Raw genomic sequence first — 22,224 nt, forward strand, 5'->3', positions numbered from 1 at the left:
TCAAAACCTGCACGAAGAGAGGGTCTGAATTCTTCTTTAATTCTTGAAATTGAAGACATCAGCTTCTCTGTTTGGCCACACCTCATCGAAGGGCCGTGGAAACCAACTCCCCATGGGAGCAAAAACCATGGATGGTTCAGAAACTACAGATACTGATCACAGGCTCTGGATGTTTCCTGGTGATTTGCTGTTTGGGGATGTGGCGTTTGCCCTTCCATTGATGCAGATGCCACGCGCAGCTTCCTGCGCTTGCTCCCTCGTCCATCCTTGGGTGTATTTTACTTGCTCTTTATGAGGTTTATTCAGAGCCTCTTGTGATGCCCACACAAAGCCTCAAGCCAGGTGCTCTTCTGGAGCAGGTGGGTTCTGCCTCCCGTGCCTTCCATGTGGGGCAGGTGCTGCAAACTCCGATTTCCCTCGGGCATAACCTTCGATTGGCATCTCTGCCCATTGCTGTTTCAAAACCAGTCCTGGAAATGGCTTTGGAATGTCTGTGTGCCTGAACTAATGTGGTTTTTTGGAGTATGTTGGATGTCTGAGGAGTTGTGGGGCCATTAGTCATGCTGTAAAACATATGGCAGCAAGAGAATATTACTCAAATCGTCCAGGACACTTCATTGTGTGATGGAACTTTCTGAAAGGTGTTGTTCCAAGTGTTAGTCTGGCTCAGATGAAGCTCTCTGGAAGAGCAGTGATCCTGCCGTTTGTTACTGTTCCCGTTCTTGTGTTCAAGATCAAGCCAAGGGTTTTTTGGGTTGATCCAATGTATTGCTCAGCCACAGAGCATGAGGAAGGATGGGAAAGTCCCTTTTGGTGGCAGCCCAGAAGCAGTGAGAGTTTAGCATCCCCAGAAAGCCAGGGCCAGTCTCGGGAGTGTGGGGGAATCAAAGTCTTGAGTTTTTGGCTTTGATGTCTGCATTTGCTCTCGTTCCAGCGGTGATGCTTTAATCTACAAAATGCTTTGCTCGGTTTTCGCTGTGCTCAGCTTGAATTTCTTCCAAGACATCGCTCTGCTGAAATAGCAGAATTTGCCTGTGGATTCCAGTGCAGCGATCAGTCTGTGTTTATTGGGGTGATAAACTTCCTGTGAGAGTGAGGGTGGAGTGGGGCCTTTTCCATGTAGCTGAGCCAAATCACTCAGCAGCGAGACCAAAGCCGTTAAGCAAATTGAGATGATTTCTGCTCGCATCAGTCTCTGCTGTAATAAACTGGTTTTCCTCCAAAGGAGAACCTGCACATATCATGCCTGTATTTTCTTCCTTTAGTGTATTGCTCTTGTTTGATGCCATGGAGAAATTCCTAGTTCTGATGTGATTTCATGCATTAACTGCATTAAACACATCATGGTTTGTACTTCAAGTGTTGAGTTGTACCTTTGAATCCTCAATATGAGACTCTGCTCTGCTGGTGACTTTTCATGCCACGGTCTCTGAATCCAGAGCTGCTCACCTACAGCACGACACCGTGGCTTTGTGTGACCTTTCCAGTCCTCTCCCAGTGTGATGACTTGCCATTAAAAACCTCAATTCCAACTGCCCAGGCAAAAAAGTCCTTTTTCCTCCATCAGTCTCTTTAGTTGGCAACATCCTTCTTAGGTATTTACGGATCTGCTGGTGATATTTATGGAGTTCCTGTGGTTCACTGTGACAATGGACTCGGCACCAGGACACGATGCTTGTCACTGAAATAGAGCCAAGCTACGTCATAAATTATGCAGATGGTCTGTGACAACATCAAATTTTATGCAGATTTTCTTAGGCTGACCCTTTTTACTGCTTAGAATGGCTCCGGAGCTGCCTGTATCTCAAGTTTTCATCCAGTCTTATCTGCCAACACACTGCAATGTGTACATCAAGTTCATCTGTCGAGTTTTTCTCCTTCCCAAAAAGACGGTGAATGTTGAGTTGAGTTTGAGTGAGCTGAGGACGTGTTACCCTGAGTCCTTCCCAACTTTATTCCATAACCAGTGTGGAGCTGAAGATCCTTGGCTTGGGCTGGGAGCTCCACAGGGCTCAGCAGAGCTGCTCCTTTGGATCCAGGACACGGCAGTGCAGTCTGGCTCTGGAAATCAGAGAGATGTTACAGCAGCTTTATCCTGGCAAAGACAAGAGGGAAGTCCTTGACTGCAGAGCTGGCAGCACTGCTGAAAACCCTCAGGGAAAAATCGAACCCTAAAAATACGCCTGAAGCCAATGATGTCTCCTGTATTCTGACATTTAGGATGCTTTTTTTATGTTCTTCACTAAGGCCTCACCTTGTCAGAGCTCCCACAGAAAGCAGAGCCTTCCTGAAGGTTTTAGAGGATATTCAAGGTCTTGGCTATAAGCTCTGAGTAGGTAAAGCTGAAGGAATCGGGATCCCAGAGAGCACTAGGTAGTCTTGCTTCCTTCCCTACATGAAATCCCCACCTTTTGGGTCTTGCTGCAGTCTGTCTACCTGGTTCTTATGCCCAGTAGGAGTTCCATTTTAATTGCAATGCTCACCAAGGGAGGCTGTAAATGTTCTCATCTTCCCCTGCTCCGGGAATGGGATCCTTCACCTTCCTTAAGAGTCTTTGTGCAATTTTATTCTCCTGCATACCTTAATTAGCAGAGTCCTAATCCTGATTCGTTCCTCAGTTCCACTGTTTGAGACTTGTAGAAATTGTGGTAGAGGTACTCATTGTCTAGCTGTGTCTAGAATCTATAATGGGCTCAGGTTTAAACTTGCATGAAATACTCTGTTACTCTCTTATTCTCTATTATTCTTCTATTATTCTCTAAAAAGTAGAGATGCTGATCTTGGTGTTAGAGGTGATTATGTAGGTAAGTCCTCATCAGACCTTACTGAAAGCCCAGTGGCTCACCATGAGTCACTTCAAGAGCTATTGCAATTGTTCCTGCCTTCAACACTAAGCTGATGACATTAAATTGCCATTTGTGTCAATTTGGGGGTATTTGAAAGCATCTCGGAGCTGCCTGGATTGTATCCCATCATTGTTTGGCTTTCTGAATTGCTTCTGCATCAAAACATCCTGTCTTCCTAGAGGATTTAATGACTGATGCTGCTTCCTGAAGCATGGAGCTCTTTTAGGAGCAGCAGCCTCCCAAACCCTGGTTGGGTCAATGTTTGGATGGGACACAAAACTCTGGTTAGACAGGGAATTCCTGCAATACTCTGTAATATCCCATTAATGCATCCTGATGACAGATTCCCTGAGCATGTGAGTTAACGAGATTAAAGCCCTCCTCGGCTAATCTTTGTCAAGCTGCATTTTGTTCTTTTGGGGCAGTACTTGGGAGCACAAGTTCTGTGATATTTCAGCTCTAGTAATCTCAGTGCTGCATTTGTTACATTGTTGGCAGGTTGCAGAGTTCCCAGTGCCATGGGGTGGATTAACAGGGCTTCCCTAAATCTGGAGTAGGACATGCACTTGTTGTGCTGCTGCCTGAAATGCTTCCCTGCCTGAGCACCTCGCAGAGCCGACACCAAACCCTGCACTTAATTAGCCGAGTATTTTGCTGTATCTAATATTGATCACTTATGCAAATCCAGGTGTGTGCCTGCACTTGCTTAAAACATGCCATAAAATTAATAATCACAGTGCTTTCAGGTCCCATGCTCTGTAATTTATGGATCTCTGGGGGAAAAAAAGCTGCACACGTGGCAGTGCTGCCCGTGCTCAGCCTTTACGCTGAATAGCAGGACGCCAGATCTTTGGGCATTCAAGCAGATACCACGTTGTGACATAAGACAAAGCCCCGTATTTCAAAACAAAACCCTCCCATTGTGTTTTGGAGCTGCTTCTGAGGTGTAGACTGGAAGTAGATGGATATTTAAATGTGTTACCCAGCCTGACGTTGGTGCCAGGATGCCGAGTGCTGCTACAGGTGCTGATTAGCAAAATGAGCAGTTGGGCCTGCCCTGAATTCCTCCTGTATGGGCTGCTCTGGTTTCCTTTTCGACTCAAAGGTAATTCCAGGAGTGCTGTGCAGCTCCGTGAGTCTTCCAACACCAAAGCTGTTTTTTTCCCTTTCCTTCTGATGCCTTTCAGAAAGCTGATCCACCCAAAAATCCCCTGCCAGCTGAGTATCAACACTGTACTCCCACAGAGCAATCTGTTGGGTGGGAAGATGGGCTCTGGCTCCTTCCAGTTCGATGTTGATAGTTGTGTGTGTGCACATATGCTAATGACCGTGATCACCTCTTTCTATGTGGTGATTGGTCGAAATTTAAAACTTATCCCTATTTTAAAGGAAAAGGATTTTTTCCTTTTTTCTGAGTGTAGACTTCATTTAAGGTTGTGCTGAAAAACGGGCTGGGTGTTATCTTTGGTGACAAAGCAGCCCTTTTTTGGCCATGCCTCATGTTCTCCAAGGACTATCATCTTCCTAACTGCTCCAACAAGTGCCAGCCCCCATCTGGGGCTGTTCTCTGCCTGATGTTTAGTGGAACACAGGGAACTCCGTGTCTTGTTCCCTAAATCCAAGCCTTTAAGCTGTCAAAGCTCGATGCTTTCAGACAGTCTTTTTATTGCTCTGAAATCTATTTGTCTGTCCAAGGGTGTAGCTGAGCAGAGCCTGCACTGGTTTGGCCTTCAGTTCAGTCACAGTGTGTGCTGGAACTTATTTCCTTGCTGGGCAGCATCAGAGAGAATACTCAAGAAGTGACAATAAAGCTCTGCCTAATGAAAGGCATGCACGCAGGAGGAGGGGAATTAGCCTTGTCCCATTGACTGATTCCAGTTCTTTTCCTATTCTTCCAGCTGAAGGGCTCCCCCAGGTGTATTACTTCGGACCGTGTGGAAAGTACAACGCCATGGTACTGGAGCTGCTTGGCCCGAGCTTGGAAGATCTGTTTGACCTCTGTGACAGGACGTTCACTCTGAAGACAGTGTTAATGATCGCCATCCAGCTGGTGAGTGCCAGGCAGGGCCCTGCCCTGGGGTTTCCTTGGGTGCCCAAACATCCTAGGGTCGGCACAGCGCACGGTTCAGGGCTGAGAGAATCTTCTTCCATCATAGAATCACCGGGTGGTTTGGGGTGGAAGGAACCTTCAAAGATCTTAATCCCACCCTCCCTGCCATGGGCAGGGACACCTTCCACTAGCCCAGGCTGCTCCAAGCCCAATCCAACCTGGCCTTGAACCTTTCCAGGGATCCAGGGGCAGCCACAGCTGCTCTGGGCACCCTGTGCCAGGGCCTCCCCACCCTCACATTCTTCCCACTATCCCATCTAACCCTGTGTTCTGGCAGCAGGAAGCAATTGCCCCTTGTCCTGTCACTCCGGTCCCTTGTGCAAAGTCCCTCTCCATCTTTCTTACAAAGAAAGCTTTTCGGGTGAGAAGGACTCCTGCCTATGAAGGGAAGGTCAGAGTGTGCTTATGAGAAACTGGCTCCCTGTGCAGCAGAACCAGTGAAGCTGGATTCCTACAGACCTGCATCCCCTGTCCCCTACACGCCCCTGCCCCGGTACCTGCCCCAGCTCCCTCCCTCTGTTTGGACATCCCAGGAATATCTCATTTCTCACCCACTCCACGGCACACACGGAGCACAGCACCCTCCCACACTCCTACCAGTTCTACTGGTTTAGTGCTACTGGGCTGCCCGTAGACTGAAACCCTATGGGGCAATGGGAGCTGAGCCTTCCTTAGCCAAAATACCAGCATTTGAGGGCTCTGTCTTAGTCAAATTTCATCCAAATTGGCCAATGGGTTTAAATTACTGTCACGTGGAAAGTAATAGTTCTATGGGCAGCATCACAGAGCCTTTAATGTACCTGAAAATGAAAGGAAATCAAGCTGGAAGGGATCCAAGTTTGGATTTGGGTTTGTGTTAAAAGTGGACAACATGAAAGCTGAACGTACTGAATGTGGTGAGGAAACTTCCACAAGTCAGTGGGGCCAGCCAGTCAGTTTGGCTTTTTTTGGTTTTCAGACTGGTTTGCAGATTGCCAAGTGTCTGGGCACCTGCAGATATCCAGATCTTGGGTACCTGCACCTTGGGGTCACCTGGATACCCCACAGCAGAGTTGGGATTGTATATTCACATTAATAGCTCCGTGGATAGAAGCATGGTAGGGAAGAGGAGATGCAACATGAGGAACACAGTCCTTCAGATAAACTGAAGTTTGACACAGCAGAATCTCAAATGGAAAATTGAGGTCAGAACTGCAGAAGTTTGAGCAGCACCTGCCTGGTACTGAGACCTCCCACAGCAGAGCAGTTGGGTTCTCTTGGTTTTGAGCGTTTCCTTGTCGATGGAAAACCAGTTTATAGTGTTGGTTTTGATTAAATCAAGTGGCAACAGGTGGCAAAGCCTCAGATACGGCTTGTGTGACCTTTGGAGGGAAAATGTAAAGATGTAAATTCATTCCCAAGGGACTGCTGGGGAAATCAAGACTGTCACAGCCATGGCTGCTGCCTTTTGCCAAGTCCCAGGGCTGCAGCTCAGCTCTGGGCTTGGATGTTCTTCACTGGCATCACCTGTTGATCTTGTGGCCAGGCTGCAGCTCGCTGGGGCACTGGTACCAGCTGGAAAACACGTGCTGGGGCTGATGCAGGGGGACACCCAAAGCAGTTGGAAATGGAGGAGCTGATGTTCTCTCACAGGGTCAGGCGCTCCTTTGGCCATGGGGAGATGTTGTAGGACCTTCTCAGTCTCCTCAGGGAGTTTACATGAGTTGCCAGCTTGGAGTGTGCACATTTAAGGAGACAGATTCTGCATCCTCAGGTGTGCCCCGTCACCTGGCCCTAGGAGAAGTGTTTTCCAAAGGGGCTGGCACTTCCTGCTCAGCTGAAATGAAAGCCCTTTGCTCCAGCCACAAGGCTTTAGGGAAAGTTGTCTTTATCTTTCTCCCACACTGAATGATTACAGTCACTGAGTCACGCTCCAGTGTGAGAGCCATCAGAAGGGAAAGCTGGACTCTCAGACTCCGTGGGTTCACGCCCGTGAATTACGTTTTGTTCTTGCTTCTGACCGGCCAGGTCTGCTTAACCTGCTGCGATTCTAACCCTGGGCATTTGTCCCCTGATCTTTCTCCTCATACTTAGGGTGATCCCCATGTCTGTAGGAGCATCCAGTCCCTTCCCTTTGTGTTCCATGGTCAGTTTTTAACCAGAGACATCCTGGAAAGATATTTTTTAATACTTATTTCTGGTTGGCTGGCGTGAATGAGCTTGACAGGTTGTGGCATCTCAGGACTGGGGTGGATCCTTTACAGATGTTAGAAGAAAGAGGAGTTTCTCTAGGAAAAACAAGGGCAGTGTCATTTTAAGAAGTACCAAGTGGGATTAAGGGCAAATTCAAACATGGTTTTACACCAGGAAGGCTCTCCTGGCTGAGGGAGGCAGAGACTGGATGGTAATGAGTCTTCAAGAAACCCAGCCTGTTTGGCAATTGTTCAGACTGGAACTGCTTCCTCCATACTCCACATGCAGCTGAAGACATCCGGTGGATCAGATCCAGTGGGTGAAGCTCCTGAACAAAGCCAAGCTTGGCAATTAAAACGTGATCACTACGTCAGTCCCTACAGCCCATAAATTGGGGGAGAATGTTTTTTTAGTCAGGCTTCTGTTTCTCACTCTTGGCCAGGTCCAGCCTTTATGACACTCACTGACAGCTCACAGCAAGCTCTATTGTGCCACCAGGCACTGGAAAAATATTCTGGATGTGATCTGGACCAAATCGTGGCGAGAGGTTTTTCTACTGGTGACCATCAAAATTGCCTTTGAATGAGATTAATTTCATTCTCTGCTGATATGGTCTATATTCAAACGGATGATGTGTGAAAGAAGGGCTCAAATTCGTCAGGAAGGTCTAGAGATGGAACTGCTGCCAAGATCAGCCCCTTCAGAGTTACCTTTCTGGGAAAAGAGGGTTTGTTACACTTGCTGCCTTGGCAGGAGGAAGGCAAATGAAAGCACGGGTGTCTTTGGCACCTGCTAAATGTCACAATATCCTCTCATTTCTCCACCGCAGCGCAGGGGTCTTGCTGTGTGCCAAGGGATTCTCCCCCCTCCTAAGGGTTTCTCTGACATCTGAAATGGAGATTTATGGCTCCAAGGATGGACTCGGCCGGCCGTGGCCATGGAAATCCCTCTGTAATTCACAGCCTTCCATCTATCCTGGTGCTCCCGTGCTTGCTGTTTTTCCAGTGTTAGAGCAATTCCAAGTTAGTCCCAGTTCCTCGAGTGGTTTCTCTGCCCATAGAAGAATGAATTCAGAATGTTTGAGCCTGTAGTTCAAACCCAAAGGAGTGGGCACTGCACCTCTGCATCCAGCACATTTCTGGAGTGGGAATTCCACTTCCCCTCTCCTTCAACCACTATGAAGAGGGGTTTGATGCCGAGGTTGTGCTGCAGCACTGCTGCTTGTGTGTGCTCAGGCAGAGTCTGGAAGGGAGATGCAGCACAGACACTCCACATCACAGCAACCACGAGCAGCGAGAGTGTCTTGTCAGGGTAAATAAAGCTACTCCAGGAAACATCTTTCGGGGAGCGTCTTTCAGCTGCCATGGCTGAGCAAAGCTCTTCAGCATGAAGCGTCCAGGCAGGTGGAAGTAAAGAAGGAATATGAAAGACCCCACAGCAGCTGTGTGTGGTGGAAGCAAAAAAAGCAGGTGGGAGGAAAAAAGGCAGGAAAACAAGTACCCTTGAGTGCTGCTGGAGGATATTGTATTGGCTCATCTGACACCTCAGCTGTCCAGGTTGTTGTCCTGCTTGCTGCAATTTGCCGAGAGTTTTTAAAGAAGAAAAAAAATGGGCTCTTTTCAGGTTCTCTAATTGCTGTTGGGATTTCAACAACTGAGCTGCTCTGGTAGCAGGAACAAATCAAATGAGCCAGTCAGGCTCTGCTTGGAAGCTTGTTATGTGTGGAGAGGCAAGGAAGCTCTTTGTTCCACTTTCAAGGGTTGCATCTTCATTTGAATTGCCTCCCAACGTAGCTTTTTGTCTCCCAACCTGCTGCTGTGTCCTGTAGGTGATTCAAAGTGTGAAGAATGACTGAAGAGCATCTGCTCTGCTCTGCACCCGCCTGTAATTGATTGGAAATAATGGCTGTTAGCCGTGAAACCCATTTTCTCGGCACATTGGAATCAATCACTGCATCAAGGGGAGGGAGCGGCAGCACGTGCTGTTCCCTTCTTTGAAGAGTCTTTGAGCAAGCTCTATTTTTTAAGCCTGATTCACCTGCAGCCAATTTTTTCCTGTCTGCTGCCCTCCCTGAACAGCTGTTTATTTTATAAGGAGGGCTGCCCCCTCCTGCCTGCTACTTCTTTCTGAGAGGTGGAAATGCAGCAGATTTTCCTTTAGAATCGGGTGCATGGTAAGGGAGTGGGATGGAGGATCACATGCATATGGACTTCTAAAACCAGGTGTGGGTCCAAGATCTGTAAAGAGAAAGAGTGCTCTGAGTTTGCCAGCTGGGAATGTGTCTGGGTTCGGTGAGAAATGAAGGAGCAGTCAGGATCTGTCAGCCCAACGGAGAGAGCAGGGGGGTTGGAAGGGCTGACAGGGGGTCCCTGCTGCTTGGCTGGGGGAGAGCTGGCTCAGTGACCCAGAACTCCAGCCTGCAGAGCTTTCCCACCAGGATTCACCCAGCGGGGGTGACCAGCTGGTGGCCCTCACCCTGGATGCCCCCAGGTGTTCTGGCACTGCGCTGTCCCTCGCAGCGGTGTGGCAGTGACCTCTGGGGACTGAGGCTCGTTAGTGCAAAACCAGGAGTTGGTGGAGCTTTGCAGAGGTTTCGTAGCATTGCCAGCCCACAAATACCCGGGTCAATCCCAGTGGCCTTTCCAAAGAAGCATCTTGTTTAACAAAGCCACTGTGCCCTCTGGCATGTAGGGCAGCTGCGACCAGGACAGCCATAAATGGGGGTTCATGTGTGTTCATTTGAAACCTAAAAAGGCAATTAAAGGTAATAAATGAAGTGAAATTGAGAATTATTTCCAGTTGGAATCATCTCTTAAGTTTGGGACCCAAAGGAGAACCGCTTGACAGCCTGTTCAGACATCATCTGCAGTATGTTTGGTTTCAAAAGCAATTTTAATGAACTTCTGAATAAAGTGTGTTGTTAGAGGCCCTCCATCACCTCAGAGGTGGGATTCCCACCCTTTCACCTTCCCTTTCAGTCAAACTTCCAGAAAAACGTTAGTCAAAAGCTGAGAAGTATTCCAGCTATTCCTAGTTGACAGCAATGAGATTAATTATTATTTTAGTCAGCTTTGAAGATCGTAAAGATTCTGCCTGCCCAAAAATCCCCCTCCATGAAGAATCTGGCATGTCTAAGATAACATATGGGTCGAGGGAGGAAGGTGGTAAGACACAGAGCAACAGGGGAAGGCGGTGGGCAAGGGAAGAGCTCTTGGTAAGCGGTTTAGTATGTTTAAAATCAATACAAAAAGGCTGCTGCAGCTCCCTGTGGCATCCTGCCAAGAGCTGCATCCCAGCGGTAACGCCTCAGAAGCAGCCTTTGCCATTTCCGTGGGAATAAAGCAGGGAGCACAGCACGATGGCCCTGGGAAGGAGGGGATGACAAATCCCTCTTGCAGCTCTGCTGGGAGCCGGAGCCCTGCTCACAAATAACGTTTCCCTGGTCGTTTTGCAGATCTCTCGGATGGAGTACGTGCACTCGAAGAACCTCATCTACCGCGACGTGAAGCCGGAGAACTTCCTCATTGGCCGGCAGGGCAATAAGAAGGAGCACGTCATTCACATCATAGACTTTGGATTGGCCAAGGAGTACATTGACCCGGAAACCAAAAAACACATTCCCTACAGGGAGCACAAGAGCCTCACTGGAACGGCGAGATACATGTCCATCAACACACACCTTGGCAAAGGTCTGTCTGCAGGGGGGGAGTCCTTTAGGCTGGAAAAGCTCTCCAAGGTCACTGAGTCCAACAACTGACGAGCACTGCCGTGTTCACCACTAAACCGTGTCCCCACGTGCCACATTCACACACCTTTCGAGCACTTCCAGGCGTGGCAGCTCCACCACTGCCCTGGGAAGCCTGTTCAGTCCTTGACAAGTGAATTATTTTCCCTGATAGCCAACCTAAACTTCCCCTGGCACAACTTGAGGCCGTTTCCTCTCATCCTGTCCCATTCCCTGGGAGCAGAGCCCGACCTTCCCTGGCTGCGCCCTCGTGTCAGGGAGTTGTGCAGAGCCAGAAGATGCCCCCTCAGCCTCCTTTTCTCCTCCCCAGCTCCTTCAGCTGCTCCTGGTGCTCCAGCCCCTTCCCCAGCTCCGTTCCCTTCCCTGGACACGTTCCAGCTTGCCGTTTGATTCCTACAGACCTCCCACAGCATCTTGGCTCACAGCTCTCTCGCACCCTTGGAGCTATTTGTGAACCTTCCAATGCTGTTTACAGTTGTGAGGCTTTTTTTTCCTCCCCTCTTTTGAGGAATCGAGCCAGCTGAAATGTTGGAAGCCTCATAATTACAGTTTTTATTAGGAACTAAGTAACTGGGAGCAGCCCTGCACTGATAAAAGACAATCAGGCAGGCGGTGATTGCTGCACTGGATGATGGACAAATAGATTTTTATAGCACAGCACTGTCCCAATGCCTTGCAGTTCCAGGTGTTAGAGTTGGATGTTCCGTGACCTAGTAATTGGTTGGAGAAAATGAATGATTTAAATAACTTTAATCCTGGCTTTCATCTCCTCTCCTCGCTGCTTTCCTAACAGAAGATTACATTTCTGTGGCTGAAAGGCAAAAAAAAACTTATTAAATGTTTATATTCTCTTAAATCCATACAAGCAGTGAGATAATGGAATATTCTCTGGGAGGCCTCCCGGCATGTTGGCTCCCACTTGGAGAGCTCACTCTCTTTGGGGAGTCAGGAGGGATGAGCCTAGCTTCTAATTTTGGAAAGTGAAGAGTCAGGCAGGGCTGGAGGAACGGGAGGGCGCAGTGGGGCTGGGAAGGTGCTGGTGCGGGCGATGCGGAGGGAAGATGTGTCTGTGGTTGAGGTGCACCGTGTGCCTTCCTGAGGACCTGTTTCCCACAGAATGTCAGCTCCTGCCATGGCTCATGCAGGGGAAGGGTCCAAATCAGTTCTGGGGGTGTATTTGAGGGGGCTGTCCCTGCCCAGAGGGGTTGTGAGGAGCTGATGAGACCAGCCCAAGCTTTCACACTTCAGACTCGGGGGTCTGACTGCAGTTTTTCTGAGAGACAAGTGCACTCAGCCATCTTCCTGGAAGTCCATCTGCATCACTGCTCTAAATGACCCAGGGCATCCTCTTTTTCCCCCCTTTTTATCAGGATAACTTCAGGAACTGTTGTTTCAGTTCCCATGTCCTCAGTGTTCCCACTCCCAGCATCTCCTGCAGGTTAAGTGGCCGCAGTGTCGTGGGCTGGATCTGCTCCGGATCGTGGAGGACATTGTTTGGAGCAGCTGGGGTTCACAGGAGAGGAGGTTGCACCACATGAGTCCATGAGCTCAGTGAACCCAAGGATACAGCTCAGCCCAGCCCAGCATTGCTGGCACATCTTTTGTTCTTTCCTATCCTCCCCTGGGGTTTTGGATACATTTTGGCAGCTTGTTTTAAGGATACTTTTTCCTTTGGCTCCATGCCCCTTTTCCCCCCTTCATTTATCATTATAACATCTGCATGGCAACAGCAGCAAGTGTCCCACGGCAGCGCTGGAAGGAGCTATTTTTGATCTGCTCTGATGAGCAGCAGGGGCAATTGGGAAGGGGTTGGCACTGTGCAAGGGTAGATCCCTGCAGCTGGTTGTGAGTACCCCCTGTTCCCGTTTAGTCCAGAGGAAATGATCCAGCACCAGATGGCACCATTGACACTGGCAGGTCGGGGAAGAATTGGGGCACTGCTTTATTCCTCTGCAGTTAAGAGTTGTCCGTTCTACCTCAGGTTGAGCTGTGTGTAGTGCAGCTCCCATGTTATCTCATGGCTTCTGGCTGATTTTACACATTTTCTGACTTTCTGAAACAGCTTCTAGGTGGTTTTGCACGAGATCTGAGCTGCAGACAGCGAGTGGACGTCCCTGTGGTACCTTTATCTCAGATGCAGGTGTGGCTGCTGCTGAGATCTCAGAGCCATTTCTGCCTCTGCAGCAATAATTTGTCATCTCTTCTCTTCTAGAGCAAAGTCGTCGAGACGACTTGGAAGCCCTTGGCCATATGTTCATGTATTTCCTCCGAGGCAGCCTGCCCTGGCAAGGATTGAAGGTAGGTATGAACTTTAGGTTTTGTCCTTTAAAACTTTGGCTAGTCTCTACCCAAAGGAGAATCCACTGGGGAAACATTGGCAAAATCCAGTCAGAAACACTGTCCTCTCCTTTGTGTCCTTGAAGCCTAACACCAAGGCATTAAGTTTAGCTACAGGGAAGATTTTAAGGTAGAAATACATTACCTGGCACTTCAAGCTGCCGAATTGGTAGAATTTTGGAGAGAAGGTTGAACAGAGAGACAGAAACAATGAGAGAGCTGTGATTGGAAGCTGCCCTGAGCTGGAGCATGACTGGGACACAGTGGTTGTTTATGAAATTCAAGTTACAGCACACAATCCCCCAGCTGCATCTGTGATCTGTGTTTATAATGGGAGCAGTTTGATGGGTTTAGATGCACAGATGGACTTCAGCTTGAAAAACTGGTTTTCTGGCACAAGTCTTGGGCTTGGCTTCCCTCCAGACGCACTGGACACTCAGTGCTGGGGAGTTTATGAGATGCTGTGTACAATGTGGAGAGCTGCAAGTAATTGAGTTACCAACTGCCGCCAACATCCATCAGCTGAGCTAACCAGGAGTAAGTCATTTGCTGGCTCCAGAGCTGTTGGAAGCTGCATCTTCACTTCTCCATCACCTCCCTGATGATTAAGCTACTGTGTTCAGCTTTGGAATTGCAGGGAGTGAAGGGACTGAATGTGATCAGGTTAGGTTTATCAGGGGAGACAAGAGCTCCTGTTGGAAAAAGGAGTTGAGGCTTTGGGTTCAGAGCTCTGCAATGGTCAGTGGGTTATAGACCCAGCTGGGGGCATAGACCTTGTTCAGCTGTTTGTCACCACCTATCCAGAGTTAGTCTCAGCTCAGCCTCATCAGGCACATGCCAGAAATGTTGGCAACAGCTCATAAAAGCAAAGAAGGGTTTTTCAAGCATGAAAGGGATTGTGAAAGAAATCAGACTCTCTGATTTTATGTCCACGCCTCTCTGTGTGTTTTTCTAGTACATGTTTCCTTTCTGGCTTAGTTGAACTCATCTGCTTTAAATTAATCCTGTAAATTATTCTAAAATAATTCCAAGTTTATACAAGGCTCTACTAAAGTTCCTCAGTTCAGTGCTGAACTTCATAAGAATTAGTTGACTCCTATAGAATTAGTTGACTCCTTTCTGAGTCCAGGGCAAACACAGACTCTCCAGCTGGATTTAGAATGTGGCATCTTTGCTCTTCTAGGTTTCCTCAGCTTACACTTCTGGTCTGTATTGTCAGGGCTGTGTCTGCAGAGAATATCTTACAGTGCTAATTGTGCTGCTGCCAGGTCTAATTGGCATATTTTGAAATAGAGGCAAGAAACCCCACTTTTAGGGTGCCAACTGCAGCAGAGTTCTCTGCCTCAGGGTGATTTAGGTGGGAAATCCAACTGCAAATGGTTTCATTTCCTTGTTGAGCAGATATTAAACCAGTGCTGAGTGATGATGGTTTGGGGGTGAAAGGAGAGGCTGTGTGGGAGCAGCCTGGGATTTGGGAGAAGTGTGACAGATGTAGAGTCAGTATCAATGTGGTGACATCCTGTTGCACAGAGGAAGACCCAAACTGCTGTGTAATGGGTTTGTTTTGCAGTTGTTTGTGAAGGCAGCTTGACGGCCCTAAGCCTGGGGAGGTCCTGATGTGCCATCACAGTTCATGCACCTTTATTTCCTACTCCCATTAAACCTTCCCTGCACAGTCCTCAGGACTGGGCTGTGAGAAATGAGCCTTGTAAGACACTAATAAGGGTCGTGCCTTTCATTGATGAAGATGTTTTGAACGTCCTTGGATGTTCCCTGCCGATAGCCTGTGAAATGTTCCTACTGGTGTAGGCCAGGATGCAGTTCAGTTACAAGTAACATCTCTTGATGTCACCCAGAATGGGCATTAAATACCTTGTTTTTCTTCCCATACAGCATGTCCTTTCTTACATGGTTGAACTCTTTCTCCACAACTGTTTTGTCTTTGTGCGCTGCAGGCTGACACCTTAAAAGAGAGGTATCAGAAGATTGGGGACACAAAGAGAAACACTCCAGTTGAAGTTCTCTGTGAGAACTTTCCAGGTAAAGCCCTGGTGGGAGCGTGTGAGTGCAGCTGGAGGTGGCCATGCCTTGTTAAACAGGATGGGCCTGCACTCCTCTGGCAGGAAGGATTTGGATGACGTGTATCCATCATGTCGTTCCTCCAGCTGGCAAACAACTGGAGCTGCTGCTATAAATTAACAGGGCCTGAGGTCTTAAAATGAACAAACCTCTTTTCATGAAGGAGACTGGACAGTGCTCAAGGGCCTTGTGTGCCTGCTGTGCTTCTTGGCTTCCTTCCAAAAGAGCTCCTCATTATTTTCCCTCTCCCAAATGACCGTGTTGTAACAACCGAGATAATTCTTTTCCAAATGGAAGGTTTTACAGGTGTTGCAGGTGTAGGTGGCCAGCTTGGAAGATGGGATGGTGTGTCTGGCCATGAATTCCACCTTCTGGGAGCAGTTTTAAGGAGAGTGTCACTAAGGACGTGCTTCTAGCCAAGCCCAACACCTTGATCTCCAGTTAAACACACCCTGGAGCCGGGAGAGCGGGGTTCAGAGTTAGAGCCTTCCCCAGGGTCCCTTGGCCACAGAGTGGCCCTGGGAGGTTTTGGGGAGGTTTCTGAAGTCCTGACACCAGGGAGAGCACCCACAATTAATCTCATTCCTGTAAGAACTGTTGTGCAACAACAGCAGCAAGCCTGGAACGGGCTCGTTGTTCACTCAAGTCACTGTAATTCCCCAGATGTGTGCTTCCAAAATCCACCTGATTCCAAGCAGAATGGCTTCAGGTTGGCCGTTCTCATCTTTTTCCCAGTACTCCTCCTCACAGCTCTTTCAGGTCTGGGCTGATGGGAGATGAGAGAACTGAGTTCTGTTCCTTCCTTGCCTGAAACCAGTTGTTCTCCACCTTCTGGAGGTACTTAAAAGAGGGGATTCTTTCTTCTCCTTTTTTTTTCCCCTCTTTTACCTCCATGGAAGTCGCAAGCCACAGACAGAGTTAAGTGTCAATGAGAAGTTCTGTTCTTATTTTTGTCAGCTGAAGGCAAGGCCATGAGCTAAGGGAGAGCCAGGAAGGGGCAGGACATGAGTTCCTAGGGGCTCAATATTCTGTGCGTGCAAACTGCGACCCAGCTGCAGGAAAGCAATTCATTAGCTTAACACCAAACCCTGGTCTGTAAATTAACCCTCTTCAGGTAAATTAACCTTGGACCCTCCCCCTCTAGTCTAATTTTGAATATTCAGAGGTGTCATGAGGTTGGGCACTGCCGTGCTCTGGGCAAACAGACCCTGGTTGCTGCTGGAGCTCTGGGATGCCTCGGGAGCCCACCAATATCTCCTGCTTTCCTTCCTCAGATGAATGTCTATGGCTGTTTTATAGAAACATGGCATCACAGAATCCCAGACTTGTTTGGGTTGGAAGGGACCTTAAAGCTCATCCAGTCCCACCCCCTGCCATGGACAGGGACACCTTCCACTGTCCCAGATTGCTCCAAGCCCCATCCAACCTGGCCTTGGACACTTTCAGGGATGGGGCAGCCCCAGCTTCTCCAGGCAGCAGCATTCTAAGTGCCTGTGAGCAGCCTGTCATCAGGTTCAGGGAGTTTATTTCTCACTCTGTTTATTTTTATACAAATGTACAGAATAAATCAAGGTGTGGAAGTGAGATTTGAGCAGGGGTGGGACTTCCATCTTTGCTTGAGAAGTGTTTGAATTGTTTTCAACGTTACTAAAAACCATGACTTGTAGGGGAAAAGCCAGAGGCAGCGCTGGCAGCCCAGACATTGGTTTCTAACAACTCCTTTGGAAGATTCTGGATAAAAGCTGCTGCTTTTTCCCCTTTTCCGGCAGAGGAGATGGCCACGTACCTCCGCTATGTCCGGCGATTAGACTTCTTTGAGAGACCAGACTACGATTACCTACGGACCATCTTCACAGAGCTGTTTGAAAAGAAAGGCTACACCTTTGACTACGCCTACGACTGGGTTGGCAGGCCAATTGTGAGTTGTCCCTGCAAAATCCCATGCCTTGCCTTCCAGGTGCTGCTTCCCCACCTTTTTGTTCCCAGTAATCCCAATTAATGCCAGTGAGTTTAGGATCAAATCTTTCATCTCTCAACACAGTGAGATGTCCTGACGTTGTGTTCAGGGGGCTCTTGCAGTGCCTGGAAGTTTTCCTGAGGGACAGAGGCCCCATCCCACCTCTCTGGACATTCAAGCCTCATTTTCCCACTTGTGACAATGAACACGATGAGACTGAATTCCCTCTAGTGTAGCACAGGATTGGAGACCAGAGTCTAAAAACCATCTCAAAGCAGGAGAATTGTAGAAACCCCCTATAATGGTCATGTGCCCTTTGGAAAGGTCCGGGAGGTCCAGGCAGGGCTCTGATGGATGTTCAGTGAATAGCAGAATCCCAGAATGGTTTGGGTTGGAAGGGATCTTAAAGCCCACTTTGTTCCAACCCCATGCCATGGACAGGGACACCTTTCACTATCCCAGGGTGCTTCAAGCCCTGTCCAACCTGGCCTTGGACACTTCCAGAGATCCAAGGGCAGACACAGCTTCTCTGGGCAACCTTGCCACCCTCACAGGAAGGAATTTCTCCCAGATATCTAATCTAAACTTTTTCTCCTGAACTCAGAATATCTTGGAGGACACTCAGTGGCCAAACCAGCTCTGTACAGCACATGGCAAGGAAATGTGGGAGTAACCAACCTCCATTTAGCAGTTCCATGACTCCATGTGGACCATGACCCTGATCTCGTTGTGTCACCTTTATCATCAAAAGCCAGTTAAACTCAGAAAGACCTTGGGCAAAGGATGTGTTATGGGAAATATGGCAGAAGAATCTAAAGCTCTTTGTTTTGGGTCATTCTGCTCATGATCCACCCCAAAAACCAGTAATGACATGTGTAAATGAATTGTCACTGGTGCCAGATCAAATGCCATCAGTGCTAAACTTGGTACCACTGCCAGTGCTTTACTGTCACAACTATATTTAGCATTCCCAATGCTTTCTGTGCTTAGCAGAGTTCCTAAGAAATCATTCCCTTTGTGAATCAAGATTTTCTCTTCATTTTTCTTTAATTACAAAGGCAATTGATAAAGAGCACCTTGTAAGACAAGCGTGCTATTGCTGACAACTGCGGTGGTTGCCATGGAGATCTCGATGTTGGGAGCAGGGATTATGACTTTGGTGAGAAGAGAGCAGATGAAGCTTTAATTTTAACACGTCCTGTTTCTATGCAAGCGTGATTTTTACAAGTGGTGAGACGATGGGATGAGGAAAACAAGTCTGTATATTTTCAGTTGTAATAATTCTGTGTGAGACGCACTAGGTGTGATCTGACACTGAAACAGGCACCTAACTGTATCTTCTTAATTAATTTTTATAAGAGACATGTGGTGCTGGTGTCCACCATCAAATCTCATGTCTGTAAATCACAGAGAATTTATAGCCCTGGCTGTAATTCTCCTTGGTTCCTTTGGGCAGTGTTTTGATGTTTTTCTGCTTCCTACCAGCTTGACAAGGTGCATTTCCACATGTGAGAGTCCTCACCCTGACCAACACCTTGTTTTCCAGCCTACTCCCGTGGGATCTGTCCATGTAGATTCTGGGACGTCTGCAGTGACAAGAGACAGCCACATCCACCGGGACCGACCATCGCAACAGGCCCTTCGCAATCAGGTGCATCGCTTGGCTCCTCTCCCAACTCCTCTGGCACTGGAGAAGCAGAAGCCACATGGCACTATAGATGGCTGGGGCTGATTCTTGGTCATGGCACGGACAATTCCTGCTTAATTTAGAGATTATGATTTGAGGAGAATTTTGTCAAAGCAACACGTTGTTGAAATAAGGTATCAACCAGTGGAATTCCTTGGGATCGTGAGCCAGCCAGAGTCCAGTTTGGAATGGGGTAACACAGGTTAAAGTTGATGATCCAGCCTGGTCAGACTCCCTGACTACCACATTTTTTGGGGTGCTTTTACTCATAGCACATGGACGGTGGAGCAGACTGAGAGTTGTGCTGTTGGCAGCCTGTTCCCAGGTGCCCTCTGCCCACGGAGCGTGTGGTTGCGATAGGGATGTGTGTCCCAAGAACATCCATATGTCCTTCTCAGGGCATCCAGCTCATAGTGTGAGTGTTGCAGAGCACGAAGGACAGGCAGGGCAGAACCCTCAGGAAGGCATCATGGTGTGGATGAGCTGCCACAGGGAAGCTGAATTCCCCATTTTCTCCTTTCTCATTGTACTGTTTTGTTGGTGTTGAGAGTTTGGATTTTCTGTGGTAACAGAATTCTCAGACGTTCAGTAGGTCTCCAACTGCAGCTCCCAGCTGGAGCTGTTGCTGCTCTTATTCCCAGGGAGTGGTTCTGGGCTTATTCTTCTCCTCCAACCTCCATGTTCTGCTTGGTTCCTCGAGCTAGGGGTTGTGGGTGCAGAACCGAGCATGAGGTGTAACAACCAGCCTGGGCTCAGCCTTCCTGGGCTCTGAAGGGTCACACAGCTAACATAAGGTAGGATACATCCCAGTCCATCAGCTACACTCGAGATGGCCCCTCCTTGGGGTGTTGCTGTAGGAAGCCGGGTTGTTTGCAGCATGTGTGATCAGTGTGGGCTGGAGTGTGAGCCCTGATACAGTCATCTGCTTTAATAAATTCCCTGATGGATGCAGTAACCCCTTGGTTTTGGGAGGATTGTCCGGCCAGTTTCCCATTGTCCACCTTGACCACAGACATTCATGCTGTGTATGTGTGAGGCATCGTGTTGCCTTGACAGCACAGTGACACCTGGCTTCGTTTTCAGGCATTTTAGTTCACAAAGACCCAAAGAAATCCCAAAATATGCAGGCAGCCTGCAGGCCTCGTTCTCCTGAGCCGCACGGGTAGTCCGGATGCTGGATTGCACAGCAGCTTTTGTCATATTTTCACTTAAACATTACTTAGGATGATGAATTATTTAATATAACATGGGGGAAATCAGGTTCTTCTCACCAAAACACAAACAACTCTCTTCTGAGGGATTTTCCTTTAAAGTCTTGAGCAAAGCATTTCTCTAAAGGAAAAAGGCAAAATAATATAAACATCTCGAGCAGTGAATTGGAGGCGTGGGTTTGGGCCTCCAGATTTAATGGCCTAATTTTTCTTCTTGGGTATAATAACTGCAGATTCTCTCTTACAATATTTGGCTCCCTGTAAAGAGCTAAGGTGGGATCTCCCCTTTGTAGCCTTTTCCTCTGGAAAGTGAAGGGTTTTAATCAAAAGTGAGTGAGCTCTTCCTCCTCTTTAGTCTTTAGTCTTGCCATGGAAGCTGGTAGGAGGGTGATGAGTGTTAATGGGAACTTGATGCTCCCATGCCGTGTCAGGGGACGTTTTGGTTGGATATTAGGAAAAGGTTCTTCCCCCAGAGGGTGCTGGGGCACTGCCCAGGCTCCCCAAGCAATGGTCATGGCCCAAGGCTGCCAGAGCTCCAGGAGTGTTTGGACAACACTCTCAGGCACAGGGTAGGATTGTTGGGGTGTCTGTGCAGGGCCAGGAGTCGGACTGATGGTCCTTCTGGGTCCCTTCCAGCTCAGAATATTTTATTCTATTCTGTTCTATTCTATTCTGAATTTAATGGCACCACTTCCTTGGTGTCGCTCCTTAGGTTGTGTTCGGCTCAGCTCAAGCCAACTTCAAACCCAGTTTGTCAGGTACTTGGATGTAGAGCTAAAAGAGACAAATCTGGCTCTTGTGGCTACTGGGAGCCTTTCCTGGAAATTGCTTCCAGGCTCCCAGGCTTCTCCCAGTGCTGATGTAGCTTCATTCCCTGGGCTACTCAAGCCACCTGATGCCGTGGAAGAATAGCACTCAATATGTGCTTTCCACGAGCTCATAAAACCTGCATTTAAATTCTCCAATTGTTCCTAATCTTGTGAATTACAGCCGTTAAAAAAAATATTCCAAGGGAGATGCTTCTCCTTTGGATGTCACCAAGGGCTTCTCCCAGTGCTGATGTAGCTTCATTCCCTGGGCTACTCAAGCCACCTGATGCCGTGGAAGAATAGCACTCAATATGTGCTTTCCACGAGCTCATAAAACCTGCATTTAAATTCTCCAATTGTTCCTAATCTTGTGAATTACAGCCGTTAAAAAAAATATTCCAAGGGAGATGCTTCTCCTTTGGATGTCACCAAGGACAAAAGGTGTGAGCAGCATCTCAGGCTGACAGGAGGAACGTGTAGTGAGAAGATTTGATAAACAAGATGACCTTAAGGTCCCTTCCAACCCACACCGTTCTATGATCCTATTGACAAAACTACCTCTAGGGAAATAGCTCTTGGTTTTGGTGCCTGTTTGGAAGAGCAGCCCCATTGGTCACTCCATGAGGCAGTCAGAGCAAAGGGAGCAACAATGGATGTTTTATGGAGACTTCTCTTTTAATTCTCCTACTTTTTGTATGTGCTCCTGCTCTAATTGAATGACAACTTGCTAGTGATTGTTGAAGTTTATTCTAAGGTGTCTGGAGCCTTCACCTTCACTGCTCAAAACCTGGGTTTATTCACTGGATCCTCTTGTTTCTTGGCCAGATCTGTGGTGTCTCATTCAGCTGAGGCCTGAGGCCAGCACAGATCTGTTTGTCCCACACTTCCCAGTCTTGGGAACCGTTCTTCCCAGTGGTCAGTTGGGTTCAGGTGTGCTGAGATCCTCCTGGGTCTTAGGTGAGTGCTGGATGTGCTATCATCAAAGCTGGGTGACTGCCTTGGTTTGAAAGACAGGTGTCTGCCAAGGAAGGCAGGAACCTCCCTTGGAATGGAGAGTATGACCCCCTTCCCTCTGAATTATTATAACTTTGAAATTAAGGGGCTTTCAGGCAAAGCTATGGGAAAAGGAATAGCAGTTCTTTACTGGTATGTGTGTGGGTAACAAGACAAACAAACACCAACACCGGCAGCACCAACGAGCAGCAGCAGAGCCCAGGGCCGGCCTCTCCCGGCCGCAGGCCCTTTCCCCTCGGTGCCGTTCCGCTCGCGGG

General features: G+C 48.2%; 1 protein-coding gene across 4 annotated transcripts in view; it reads left to right on the forward strand.

The window, feature by feature from the left end:
* Positions 1–22,224, forward strand: part of CSNK1G1 (casein kinase 1 gamma 1) — an 89,765-nt gene that overhangs the window by 48,918 nt on the left and 18,623 nt on the right. For all 4 annotated transcript variants that reach the window (XM_017731103.1, XM_008631254.2, XM_017731104.1 and 1 more), the window contains exons 5-10: positions 4,745–4,896; positions 10,583–10,817; positions 13,086–13,171; positions 15,166–15,250; positions 17,059–17,207; positions 18,793–18,897. In XM_017731103.1, the coding sequence (XP_017586592.1) occupies positions 4,745–4,896; positions 10,583–10,817; positions 13,086–13,171; positions 15,166–15,250; positions 17,059–17,207; positions 18,793–18,897 (812 nt within the window). The remainder of the gene's footprint in view (positions 1–4,744; positions 4,897–10,582; positions 10,818–13,085; positions 13,172–15,165; positions 15,251–17,058; positions 17,208–18,792; positions 18,898–22,224) is intronic.

Source organism: Corvus brachyrhynchos, unplaced genomic scaffold, assembly GCF_000691975.1.
Source record: "Corvus brachyrhynchos isolate BGI_N302 unplaced genomic scaffold, ASM69197v1 scaffold164, whole genome shotgun sequence".
Classification (NCBI taxonomy): domain Eukaryota; kingdom Metazoa; phylum Chordata; class Aves; order Passeriformes; family Corvidae; genus Corvus; species Corvus brachyrhynchos.